Raw genomic sequence first — 13,922 nt, 5'->3', positions numbered from 1 at the left:
ATTTTCCGGTCTAAACCAACAAATAAATATATGAATCGATTACAAATAGGGCTTAGCAAAACCGAACCAAAATCGAAAAACTGAACTGAACCGTAAGAATTCGGTTCAGTCATGATTTTTCAAAATTTCGCTCTATTCAGTTCGGACCAAATAGTCCGAAATAATTGGGCTCAGTCTGGTTCTTTTAAAAAATATTTCGGTCCGGACCGAATAGATCGAATAAACCAAATCATAAACACTATAATTTATATTATATATTTTACATATATCTTAAAAATTATAATCGTAATTTTTAATTTGTAATTATATTTATACACTGTTAGAACTCTACATATCACTTTACTTTAATTATATTTTAGAGTTCATATTTTTGGTTTGAAATTTTTAATACAATTTTATTTTATTTTTAAAAAATCAGTTTGTTCGGTCCAAAACGGACCGAACCGAAGTATTCCGGTTCGATCCGGTCCGGTCCATTATACAATTTCGGTCCGGTTCGGTCCAAGAAAAAATAATAATTCCAGACCGAACTGACTAAATGCTCAGCCCCATTTGCAAATAACAAGTAAAAGCTATCTGTAATATTAAATTTCGTGAAAAATGCCGAAAATCAAACCCCCAATTCGAAATAAGAATCCTATAATGGAGTTTATTTTTTTTATTTTAGAGAATATGGATCGGCCTATTAAATATTCGCTCCATTTATAATTGGATTTTTTTTATCGGGTCGAATCCTGAATCGAATATTTAATATGCCGATCCATATCCGCTAAAATAAAAATTAAACTCAATTCTATGATTCTTATTTCGAATTGGGAGTTTGATTTCCGAGAATTTTTCATTAAATTTGATATTACAGATAGATTTTGCTTGTTATTTGCAACCGATTTATGTATTTATTTGTTGGTTTGGACTGAGAAATATAAGGATTCAGTGAATTGTTCTTGGAGACCTTAAATTTCTGATTTTACCCCTGATATAAAAGTTAAAAACGGTCAAAGGGGTGCAAAACAAAGCGAAATTCGAAGTTAAAGGTGCAACTTGCAGGAAAACATAATATAGACCCGAATTGAAAAAACGCTCAAAGAAATGAGTTACAAAATGTCAATTAATTTTATTTTCTTCTGTTTTAATCAGTAATTTACTGAAATTCCCCTGCTTCCATTAAAATTAACGGTCATCTTTGATGAAAAGTCGTCAGTGGGGTGCAAATACAAGCGAAATTAATTTTATGGGATGCATGTTGACAGAGAAAATAATTCAGACCAAAATCGCAAAAATGAAAATAAAAGTGGATTAGAAACAACCAATTACTCTTGATAAATATACTTTTTTTATTATAATTTGAGAGAATTTAAAATATTAACATATTTTTTAGTAATAAGTATATCCTATCTTACATTAATGTGGTCTTCACCGGAGTTGGAGTTTTCGCATAACTTTCCGCTAACTTCTTTCAAACACAACATAGATAAACAAGTAAGAGCCGCATTTGAAATTAATCATAGTTTTCTATGAACAATTTCACCATTTGACACGTAGGTAACTCCTGAAAAAGAGGGCGGCACCAAATACTATTGACTTCGTACAGTTAAACATGTTTCTCAAACTCTTCCTTTCGTCTATATATACAATCGACTTTTATGAGACCTACAAGTTCAGCAGTTGTTTCAAAAATTCCTCACTTTTGTATCCGATAAACGTTTACTTGTACACGAAATTCCTTTTTTCTAAATTTTATAACTAATACACTTGCACTACATATATAGTAACGTCAAGGAGCAATCTGTCATGGGAAGAGCACCTTGTTGCGATAAAAATGGATTGAAGAAAGGTCCGTGGACACAAGAGGAGGATGCGAAACTCATGCAATTTATTCAAACAAACGGGCCTGGCAACTGGAGAACTCTTCCCCAGAATGCAGGTATTTACTTGTAACAATTTGTGAAGACCGTGGATATATTTAAAATTAAATTTTCTTCGTAATCATTAGTTCTAACTAATACTCGTTGGGGTTTTATATTTAGGCCTTCAAAGATGTGGAAAGAGTTGTCGTCTTCGATGGACAAACTACTTAAGGCCTGATATCAAGAGAGGGAGGTTCTCTTTTGAAGAAGAAGAAACAATAATACAGTTACATAGGATCATGGGAAACAAGTAAGAACACTGTACCTTGTCTCCGGTGCAATAATACATTAATATTAATTTTAAACTACTCTATATAGGTTCTCAATGTGTCAATAACTTGTTACAAGTCTGATTGAGCTGTACTATCAAACCACAGGTGGTCAGCAATTGCCGCTCGCTTGCCAGGAAGAACTGACAATGAAATAAAAAATTATTGGAACACTCATATCAGGAAAAGGCTCCTTAGAATGGGCCTTGATCCTGTGACTCATAGCCCTCGCATTGATTTTCTAGACCTATCAAACTTTCTGCAGGGCTCTGCTCAGCTCAACTTTTCAAACTTACTGGGGCTTCAGACCATAGTAAATCCAGAATTGTTAAGCCTTGCTAATATGTTGCCATCCAGTCAGTACCAAAACCTAGAGTTATTGTTTTCACTACAAAAACTTCGACAAATTTGCAATATTATTAATAATGGAGATCAAGTGCATAACCAGTACTCCAATCTATACCAAGATCCTACTCAAGTAATTTTACCTAGTATTGTAAATCAAGCCCAACTTATGGAAGGCAACATTGGGCAGTACTCATATCCAACAAACTTGGGCTTTGAAATTTTTCAAGGAAATCAAACATCTTTGGCTGCCCAACAAAACATGGGCTGCTCGCCATGCATGGCTGATCAAAATGCAACACGGAGTCCAGACTCACAATTGATGAGCAACGATCAGAGTCTTCATTTTGATTCAGTTTTATCGACACCGACATCAAGCTCAACTCTGAATCACTTGAATACATCATCAACATTCATTAATAGCAGTACTAGTAATGAGAACGAGGCAGACAGAATATGCAGCGACGTGCTCAAGTTTGATATCCCAGAAAGTTTTAATTTTGATGAATTCATAATGTAAACAGTATCTCACGTGATCAGAGATATATGTAGAGTCGCATACGTACTCTATTATGTACTTAATTGTTTCATTCTGCGTTTGCTTCATATACTAGCTCCGTAGGTAATATACTGTCATCGTTTCCTAGCACATATTACTTGCAGCAATAGCTGCATTTTCCCCGCGTCTAACAGAAAACCGGCCACAACTAACAAAATTTGTTATAGGATATGCAGTACCTGAGGAAGGGGCGCATTCCACAGCGCAATTTTCCCACGCCTTAACCCCTTTCATCCCAACTTTTCGATGCTGTAATAATATCATAAAATTGACAATATTTCAATAGCGTCTCCATATCAATTGGGGATACGATCTTGAGGGACCTAACAAAGTTACTGTACGTATGTAATTTTATAATTATTAGATCATTTTCAATGTCCATGCAGTTTATTAATCGCAGAGAGATATCAGCCGGAAAACAAAATTCTCTAGGATGGATAAGATTCATCACTACTATACTGATATTTTCAGTTGGCTCATTAGCCTAATAAAATCTACAACGGCATCATAAAACTACAGAGATAACTTACAGTCACATTATTAAATTTCAAAATACTTGTATGTCATTAAAATGCGTTGATCATCGACGGAGTACCGTGAATTTATGTCGCATCTCAGTTGCGATGTGGGCACCATGTCATCGTCCCCGTCAGAATCTGAAATCCGGATTACTGCAGCAAGGAAGTAAGTTTAGCGGAAGCAATCGCTAATACTCGCAAGAATTCTTATGCGGAAATCCTTTAGTACCTTTAATTCACAAGACAAACCTTGAAATTCTTGAATTCACAAGAAACACATAAGAGATAAATATTTACGAATTTAATTTCAATAAAAAATATTTTCAAACATTACATCATACAATTGTTTATATAGGATAATAAACCCTAAAAAAAATAAAAGTAAATTAAAATTAAAATTTAAATTAAATACTACTCCCTCCGTCCCCCTCAATTCTTTACATTGAGGGGCGGGGGCTCGGCACACACTTTAATGTTATTATTAAATGTAGTTGCATAATTTTTTTAAAATTTTTTTCTTCTAAATAAAAATATAATGTTCAAATTTTTATAAAAAAAGAAAATTTTAAAAATGAATTTCGTAACTATACTTTATAATTGACTTAAAATGCGTGTTAAGTATGTGAAGAAAATGTAAATAAATGACGGGGACGAAAGTAGTAGTTAAAAACAACATGATGATGGAGTTTTGAACATGAGCATGTGTAACACCACCTTCCTAAAATAGAAGGAGATTATCGAGAATCCATAAACCTAAATAAAAGCACTAATATAATCTTAAATAAATATTTAAATTTAAATAACGCAGGAAGTACATGGACCTAATTAACAAAATATAGGGGTAACTATTCATCACATAGTCTTAATTTCCTCTAAGCACCTGCCAGAAAACAAATACGGCATGAGCCAAAAACCCGGTACGGGTTCTTTCCTTTTTATTCAGTACTACTCATACTAGAACTAGCTATATTTGTTCTGTTTTGCTTCAAATTTGTTCAGTCATTAATAATTGTTGAGTTTGTGGAATCTATTAATTAAACCCATGAAAATAGACTATTTAGATTTAGATTAGTTTATAAATTAGTCTATTTTTCATATTTGAACTATAATTTGATTTAGGCCCAGCTTCTTCACTTATAAATATTTTTATGTAATTGTAAACACAATTGTGACAGATCAATACAAAATTAGTACGACTTGTGAAGTATAAATTTTCAAACCACGCAAATTTTTGTCTTGTGTAATTATCGTTTATTTTCTTGTTCATGTCATTCGCTTTGAGTTTTATTTTCGTTGTTGTATACTCAACAATTATTTGTTTCGACTATTTTGAATCTTCTAAAATTTTCCTTAAAACTGTTTTGAAATATTTCCAAATCTCTTTCAGCGGTTTTCAATAATACATCTCAAATTACCATTTTAAATATATTGTTGTGAATATGTTGTGAACTTGATGATTTCATTAACAAAATACCTTAGTAGATTTTACTTAGTGAAAATGTAGCACTGGACGAATAAGGAATATAGTCTCGACGGATGACTCAATATAGTCCCGACGGATGATGATCAATTATCCATCGAGTGAGTAGCTTGTGTAATAATGAGTCTGTAGCATATTTCTGCATAAACCTTGTTTAGTTTATGTAGTACCACTCAAGTCATGTCGACTTTAATTAGATATGTAGAATAGGTTGATTAATTGTACATATATGATGTCTTGTAATTCTGCATAAATGAAATGAAGTCAAGTGCCAGATAGCTACCCGACGGATAAATAACAATGCCACTCGACGGATGATCAACAAGGCAACCCGACGGATGATCATGTACCCGACGGATAATCAATTCAAACATCAGTTGACAGTGACAACACAGTCACATGCGTCGAATGTATGCAAAAGGAATGTGGAAGCCTATTCAACTGGGTTTTAGAGAACAAAGAAGCATTGCCATTTCCATGCTATTATAAAGATATTCAAAGATGCTGGAACAGAGTAATGAAGCAGCATAGTATTAGACTTGATAGGTTTTATTTTATTATCTTGTCTTATTACTTTGTAATCTTGGTGATATATAAATTAAGAAGTAGCAAATTAAACAACAAGAACACTAAGCAAGAAAATTCTCAGAGAAACATTTGTAAGCTGTATTCTTAGCATTTCTCTGTAAACTTAGTTGTTGATATTTGTAAGCAGCCGTGAGCAACTCCTGTTACACAGAGTTCTCTTAATATAATATATATATCTGGTGGATACATTCAAATCCACCAGAAAATTTTAAAAGACTTGTGTTTTTAATTACTTGTGTTTTGATTTTACTAACTACTTATTCCGCACTTTGCAAATCAAACACTTATATATTATTGAGATAGAACATTTTATAATTTGTAAAAAAGGTTCAAGAATTCCATTCAACCCCTTCTGTAATCCTTGTTGCATTGTCAGGGACTAACAATTGGTATCAGAGCAAACTCTTGATAAACAGAGAGTTTAAATATCACAACAAAACAGCAAGATGAACAAGAAGGATGTTGGAGTCAAGATTCCTTATCTGGATAAAGATAATTACCATCATTGGAAGGTAAAAATGCATCTCCATTTACTTTCTCAAGATGAGGCCTATGTATATTGCATAGAGAGAGACCCTCATGTACCAATGAGAGCTGCAACTAAAAATGAACCATCAGTCCCCAAGCCAAGGCATGAATGGTCTGATCCTGATATTGAACAAGTCAGGAAAGATAAGAAGGCCATGAATATCCTGTTTAATGGAGTTGATGGTGACATGTTTGACAACATCATCAATTGCAAAACTGCCAAGGAAGTTTGGAGCAGCAAGCCAAATAGAAACATGGTGGATAAGTCAAAATTCAAATGTTTCAAATGTGGCTTAGCAGGGCACTTTTCCAGTGAGTGTAGAAAGTCAGATTCCAGCAAAAAGAAGTTTGAGCCTGTGGATTATAAACAGAAATACTTTGAGTTGCTCAAACAAAAGGAAAGGGCTTTCATTACACAAGAAAATGACCGGGCAGCAGATGGTCTGGATGAGGATGATGATGTCAGCTATGTCAATCTAGCCCTAATGGTCAAGTCTGATGAAACAGAGACAAGTTCTTCAAGTAATCAGGTAATCACCACTAACCTTGCATATTTATCTAAAGCTGAGTGTAATGATGCAATAAATGACATGTCTACAGAATTATATCATTTGCGTGTTACACTTAAGTCTGTTACTAAGGAAAATGCTAAAATCAAAGAAAACAATTTGTTTTTAAGTGAGAGGAATAATGTGCTAGAGTCTCGGTTCATTGAATTTGAAAAATTAAGAATTGAGTGTAAAACTGCTAAGGATGAATTAACTGAGTCCTTGAAGAAAGAAGAGATCTTGAAGAAGCAGCTTGATCGAGAACATGAGGTGATTAAGGCATGAAAAATATCTAGAGATGTTCATGCTCAAATCACCAAAGTTCAAGGTATTGAGTCTTTTTGTGATGCATCTTGGAAGAAGAATAAGGAGAAGTTGGAATCCAATTTGGTTGAAGGATTGCTAACAGATGTAGACTCGACGGATGATGAGGGTCATCCGTCGGATAACAAAAAGGGTTATCCGTCGAGTGATATAAATCCTCATCCGTCTATTGTGAGCAAACCTGTGAGTAAAGCCAAACTTGTCAAGTTAAATGAGAAATATGGATCAGTTTCCAAGAATTTTATTCCAGGAGAATCCAGTCAAGTGAAGAAGGAGAAAAAGGCTAATGTTGGTCATATGACTGTCAAGCAATTAAGTGACAGACCGGAAAGGATTGAGGTTAAAACAGAGGTTAAAAAGAAAAATAATAGAAATGGTAAAATAGGAATTAACAAGCATAACAACTACACACTTGATAAATATGCTCCTAGAAAAATCTATGTCAAGTGTGGTAGTGTAAATCATTTGTCTGTTAATTGCAAAACTGCCATGCCTACTTCCATATATGTACCACCTCATTTTCCCAACATAAATGCCATGCCTTCTATGCCTATGAATGCTATGTCTACACAGAATATGAATGCACAGTGTGCTAATATGCCATTTGCACTTAATCCTTATTATGCTGCATTTAGTATGCCACAAATGACATTTAGCATGCCTTACTGGAATAACATGTTTACTAATAGCATGCCATTCCCTGTTAATCAAAATATGCATGATAATTCTGCTGTAATGAATGGTTTCAAAGGTCCAACTCAAATGACTAAGGATGAATCTGATATCCCCAAGTCAAATGAGATAAAACCTAAGAAACAGAAAAAAAAAGCTAACAAGGTAGAACCCAAGGAAACTTGGGTACCAAAATCAACTTGATTTGATTTTGATGTGTGCAGGGAAACAGAAAGAATCTATGGTACTTGGATAGTGGTTGTTCAAGACACATGACTGGTGATTCTACCCTGCTCACAGAGTTCAAGGAGAGAGCTGACCCAAGTATTACTTTTGGAGATGACAACAAGGGTTATACTGTGGGATATGACTTGATTTCAAAAGACAATGTCATCATTGAGGAGGTTGCCTTAGTGGATGGTCTCAAGCACAATTTGTTGAGTATCAGCCATCTTTGTGATAAAAGTAATTCAGTAACTTTCAACTTAGAAGCCTGTGTTGTGACAAACAAGAGAAACAACAAAGTGGTTCTCACTGGTGTGAGAAAAGGAAATGTGTACCTAGCTGACTTCAACTCATCAAATACAGAATCTATTACTTGTCTTCTCAGCAAAGTAAGTCAGGATGAAAGTTGGTTATGGCACAAGAAGCTATCCCATCTAAACTTCAAGACCATGAATGAACTTGTAAAGAAAGAACTGGTTAGAGGTATTCCTCAAGTGGAGTTTTCTAAGAATGGGTTGTGTGATGCCTGTCAAAAAGGAAAGCAGATCAAAGAATCATATTCAGAAAAAAGCTTGATTCAACAATTGAAGAACCTTTGCAACTGCTACATATGGATTTGTTTGGACCAGTCAATGTGTTGTCCATCTCAATGAAAAAGATTTTGCATAGTAATTGTAGATGATTTCTTAAAGTTCTCTTGGACATATTTCCTAAAGTCTAAAGATGAGGCTAGTGAAATCATCATCAATCACATAAGGCAAGTCAATAATCATCCTGATTTCAAAGTTAGAAGAATCAGGAGTGACAATGGAACTGAGTTCAAGAATTCTATCATGAGAGCATTTTGTGAGGAAAATGGGATTTTGCATGAGTTTTCGCAGCTAGAACTCCACAACAGAATGGAGTAGTAGAAAGGAAGAACAAATCACTCATTGAAGCTGCAAGGACAATGCTTGAAGAATCTAAATTACCAACATATTTCTGGGCTGAAGTTGTAAATACTGCATGCTACACTCAGAATATCTCTCTGGTTAATCAAGCAAAATGCATGACTCCCTATCAATTATTCAAGAACAAGAAGCCAACTTTAAATTTTCTTCATGTCTTTGGCTGCAAATGTTATATCTTGAGAAATCAAACTGATCAGAATGGGAAGTTTGATGCTAAAGCAGATGAAGGAATTTTTGTTGGATATGCTGTTGGTAAAGCATATAGAGTCTACAATCTAAGAACCAACATTGTTGTGGAATCAATACATGTTGTGTTTGATGATAAAAAAATTGAAGGACTGCAAGATGGAGATTACCATGAGAGCCTCAAATTTGACAATGTGGAGATGGTTAGTGATGATAATGATGATGAAAGTGATCAAGAAACAGTATCAAAGGATAATGCAGAAAAATCCACTACCAATAAAGCACAAAATTCAACATCTGTCAAGTTGAAAAATGCTTCATCCGTCGGGAGACAATCTTCTTTATCCGTCGGGAGACAACCAACTTCATCCATCGGTACTCAAAACTCACCATCCGTCGGGTCATCAAAAGAAGCTGGAAGTCAGGATAGATCACTTACAGAAAGCTCCCCTTTCTCAAATCAAAGATCCATTAACTCAGGGGGAGTTTCTAACAATCAAAACTCAATCACACATCAAGATAACAATGAGGCCTCTTCATCTAGAGCTAATCTACCTCAACAAAGGAAATGGACAAAGGATCACCCCTTTGAGCTCGTCATTGGTGATGTATCTTCTAGAGTTCAAACAAGGAGAGCAACTCAAGAAGAATGTCTATACAACAGCTTTCTTTCTAAGGAAGAACCAAAGAAGGTAGAAGAAGCTTTGTTGGATCCTGATTGGATTTTACCTATGCAGGAGGAGCTAAACCAATTTGAGAGGAATAAAGTATGGAACCTGGTGCCCAAGCCTAAAGGAAAGAATCCAATAGACACCAAATGGGTATTCAGAAACAAGATGGATGAAAATGGCATAGTAGTCAGAAAAAAAGCTAGATTGGTTGCTAAGGGCTATTGTCAACAAAAAGGAATAGATTTTGATGAAACTTTTGCTCCTGTTGCAAGACTTGAAGCCATCAGAATCTTCTTAGCCTATGCAGCCCATGCCAATTTTAAAGTCTATCAAATGGATGTCAAAAGTGCCTTTCTGAATGGAGATTTAGAGGAGGAAGTCTATGTCAGTCAGCCTCCAGGTTTTGAAGATCCAAATTTTCCAGAATATGTTTACTATATGTTGAATGCATTTTATGGACTAAAGCAAACACCTAGAGCCTGGTATGACACTTTGTCAAAGTTTCTTTTAGAGAATCACTTCACTAGAGGTACTGTAGACAAAACTCTTTTCTTTAGAAATGTTAATGGCTCTAGTATACTTGTTCAAATTTATGTAGATGACATTATTTTTGGCTCTACAGATGAAAAACTTTGCAAAAAGTTTGCCAAATTGATGCAAAGTAAGTATGAAATGAGTATGATGGGAGAACTAACTTACTTTCTTGGTCTGCAAGTTAAGCAAGTTAGTGATGGAATATTCATTAGTCAAACTAAATACATTTATGATCTTTTAAAGAAATTTGATCTAATGGATTGCACATCTGCAAAAACTCCCATGGCCACTACAACTAAGCTTGAATTAAACACTACTGAAAAGTCTGTGGATATTTCAAGTTATAGGGGCATGGTTGACTCACTTCTGTACTTAACAGCTAGTAGGCCAGATATAAAGTTTGCAACATGTTTGTGCACTAGATTTCAGGCTGATCCTAGAGAATCTCACTTAGTAGCTATTCATAGAATTTTCAGATATCTCAAGGGAACACCAAAACTTGGCATTTGGTACCCTAGAGATTCTGGTTTTAATCTAACCGGTTATTCAGATGCAGATTATGCAAGTTGTAGAATTGATAGAAAAAGTACAACAGGAACCTGTCAATTTCTGGGAAATAAGCTTGTGTCCTGGTTCAGTAAAAAGCAAAATTCAGTTTCTACCTCAACAGCTGAAGCTGAATATATTGCAGCTGGCAGTTACTGTGCACATATTTTGTAAATGAAAAACCAATTGCTAGACTATGGTCTGTAAGTGGAAAGAATTCCCATTTTCTGTGATAACACAAGTGCAATTGCCATCACTGAAAATCCAGTGCAACATTCAAGAACAAAGCACATAGACATCAAGTACCACTTCATAAGGGAACATGTAATGAATGGTATTGTGGAACTACATCTTGTTCCAAGTGAAAAGCAGCTTGCAGATATATTTACCAAGCCACTGGATGAATCCACCTTTTCAAGGTTGGTAAGTGAGTTAGGTATGCTAAATTTCTTTTGAATCCTTATAGATTATTTACAAGTTGTAATGCAGCCAGAAATTTAATTGATTTTTCAGTCATAGATGAAATTTTGGCTAAGTTAAAATTTACATCTCGACGGACGATCACTATCCATTGAGTTTAATCATCCGTCGGTATATATTTTATTAATAAAATCAATTATTTTTTTGGAATATTTTATGACTCGACGGATAACTGATTTATCCTCATCTGTTGAATTGTCTAAATCTTAGCCTTTAATTCTCTGAACATTATCCATCGAGTATACTTACAGTTTATAAGTATAACACGACGGATAATTGAAGGAACTTTTACAGTTTATTTTTAAACGGCTATTGTAATAACCCCAATTTTTGGAATTTTTGAAACTCTTAAGAATAGTGTTTTTCCTGATTATGCTGAATAAGAAAACTTTTCATGGCACACTTTGTAGAGGTTCTTTTATTGTCATTCTGAGATCTTATTAGTACTCTATATGGTATATAAGTGTATGTAAAGATCGTCAGAATCCAAATTCGAACACTTTGATTTTTCCCGAATGTAAGGCATATGTCATAGCCTATTTGTATATTCGAGGATTTAACTCAACTCAAATAAGAATGTAATAAGTAAATAGTGGATCTACCGTCAAAGAGATCTCGCAAAGTAATATCTGTCAAAGGATTCAGAAACAAGGTTCGTCTACAGACTTGAGGAATTAATTCACTGGAAGAAGTTCAAGAAATTGATCAAGCCTCAGTGATATAAATCAAGGTTGTGGATTTAATCAAGTGACAGAGATCTCGTCAGAGTATCATTAATTACAAGGATTTAATCTGAAGAAAATCAGAGTATCAAAGTCAAGACATGAAGAAACGTCACGAAAGTTAGTCACTCATGAACCAGACAGTACATCGAGTGTCAACGTTGAAGTGGTGGAATTGATTCATAATTTTCAGTGATTTTCAGAAGATTTGCAGAAGAATGGATGCTGCTCAAGATTAGTATTAATTCTCTATTAATTAATTAAGTCATATAATTTAATTAAGAAAATAAATTATATCTGCAAAGATTAATTTATTTGATTAATTAAATTAATTGATTAATTAATTCTGAATTAATATTAAGAATTTTCAGAATTTTAATTGATTTAAAATCTGTTATAAATTCAACAAAGACAACTGATTGTATTAGTATGACAATCGGTATGACAATCAATAGTCATACCGAAAGTCATGCTAATTCAAAAGGATTGTCTTATCAGAATTATTATTAGGATTTAAATCTATTTAATTTCAGCAAGACAAACTGTTTGAACTAATATGACAATCGGTATGACAATTTGATAGTCCTACCGAAAGTCTTGCTAGTTCATTCTGATTGTCTTGCTAGTTCTAAAAGATAGTCCTACCGAAAGTCTTGCTGAGCCAAAGAGATTGTCATGCCAGTTCATTTTCATTCGGTTGGTTGATAAAAGAAGCAGAAGCTGAACATTCATTTTAATAATCAACACACAGAACTCGAGAACAAAAAGAAAAAGAAGCAGACACAATATTTCATCTTCTCTGCTACTTCAAGATTAAATTTTTAGTTTGTAAAGTTAAATCCAAACCACTAGAAATATTTATCTTATTCTTGTGTAACAATCTAGCGGATCTAAATCCCTAGAACTTAATCTCAAATTGCGTTTAGTATTTGAATCTTTTTATTACAAAAATAGAAAAAGTTCATGTCGAATTTATTCTAGATTTGTGATAATTAATTTGAGATTAATTCCTTGTAATCGATACAGTTGTTGTAACACCTTTCAAGTTTAATAATATTCTTATTTAACTTGAATTTTGTTTCACATTTTTATTTCGCATTTAATTCGATTATTCGGTACTGTTTGTATTCAACCCCCCCTTCTACAAACACATTGGGACCTAACACCGAAAATCCACCAGATACCGAAAGAATTGAGTATAAGGTAACATGATAAAAAGGATTTAATTCAAGGAGTACAAGAGAGGATCATAAAAGGAATATAATGTATTGAGAAAGGTTAAGGAAACCCAAGTAATAAGATCCCGGGTATGATCCCTCAAACGATAAACGAGAACGAAAGTTAAGCGAACCGTATAACAGATCAACGGTCATTAACCAAGTAATTAGGAGCTAATAAAAGAGGTTAGTGATGATGATGTCATCACACCAACAAGAAGAGGACAAGTGTGGGAAGATGACATAGGAGGATGACATAAGCATGACCAAAAGGGAAGGAATTGTTGGTTGATTTTAAGCCATTCATTTTTTACCATGGTAAAAGGTAATTAACAAAACAAAAAGGGAAAGCAACCAAACAAGAAGCATTTCTTCTCCCCACTCATTCTTGCTCTCGACTTTTCCATGAAAAGCAAAGGAAAATTTTCAAAACTCAAGCTACACACCTTCAAAAATCAAGAGGTTTGTTTCTTTAGCTTCCATAATTCATAACTTAGATGAGCCATAAGTTTAAGCTCAAGATTCCATGTTTAAGATAGCTAATCAATTCATCAAAGTTCTTGGTGAATAGTGTTATCAAGAAACTAACTTTGTGTTTTCTTATGTTTTCTTCAAGATCCAAGCTTAGTAGAGATAGTTAGTGGTTATTTAAG

At 34.1% G+C, this 13,922-nt stretch overlaps 1 protein-coding gene across 1 annotated transcript; it reads left to right on the top strand.

Annotated features, from left to right (window-relative positions):
- Nucleotides 1–1,791: 1,791 nt before the first annotated feature.
- On the top strand, nt 1,792–3,143 carry LOC141719656 (transcription factor MYB41-like). Its single transcript, XM_074522037.1, has 5 exons — nt 1,792–1,924; nt 2,028–2,157; nt 2,285–2,385; nt 2,890–2,952; nt 3,046–3,143. Exons 1-5 carry the CDS (start codon nt 1,792–1,794, stop codon nt 3,141–3,143), a joined length of 525 nt encoding a protein of 174 aa, XP_074378138.1.
- The last annotated feature ends 10,779 nt before the right edge of the window (nt 3,144–13,922 follow it).

The sequence above is a fragment of the Apium graveolens genome, chromosome 4, assembly GCF_009905375.1.
Source record: "Apium graveolens cultivar Ventura chromosome 4, ASM990537v1, whole genome shotgun sequence".
NCBI classification, from domain to species: domain Eukaryota; kingdom Viridiplantae; phylum Streptophyta; class Magnoliopsida; order Apiales; family Apiaceae; genus Apium; species Apium graveolens.
This window is presented reverse-complemented; position numbering and strand designations above follow the sequence as displayed.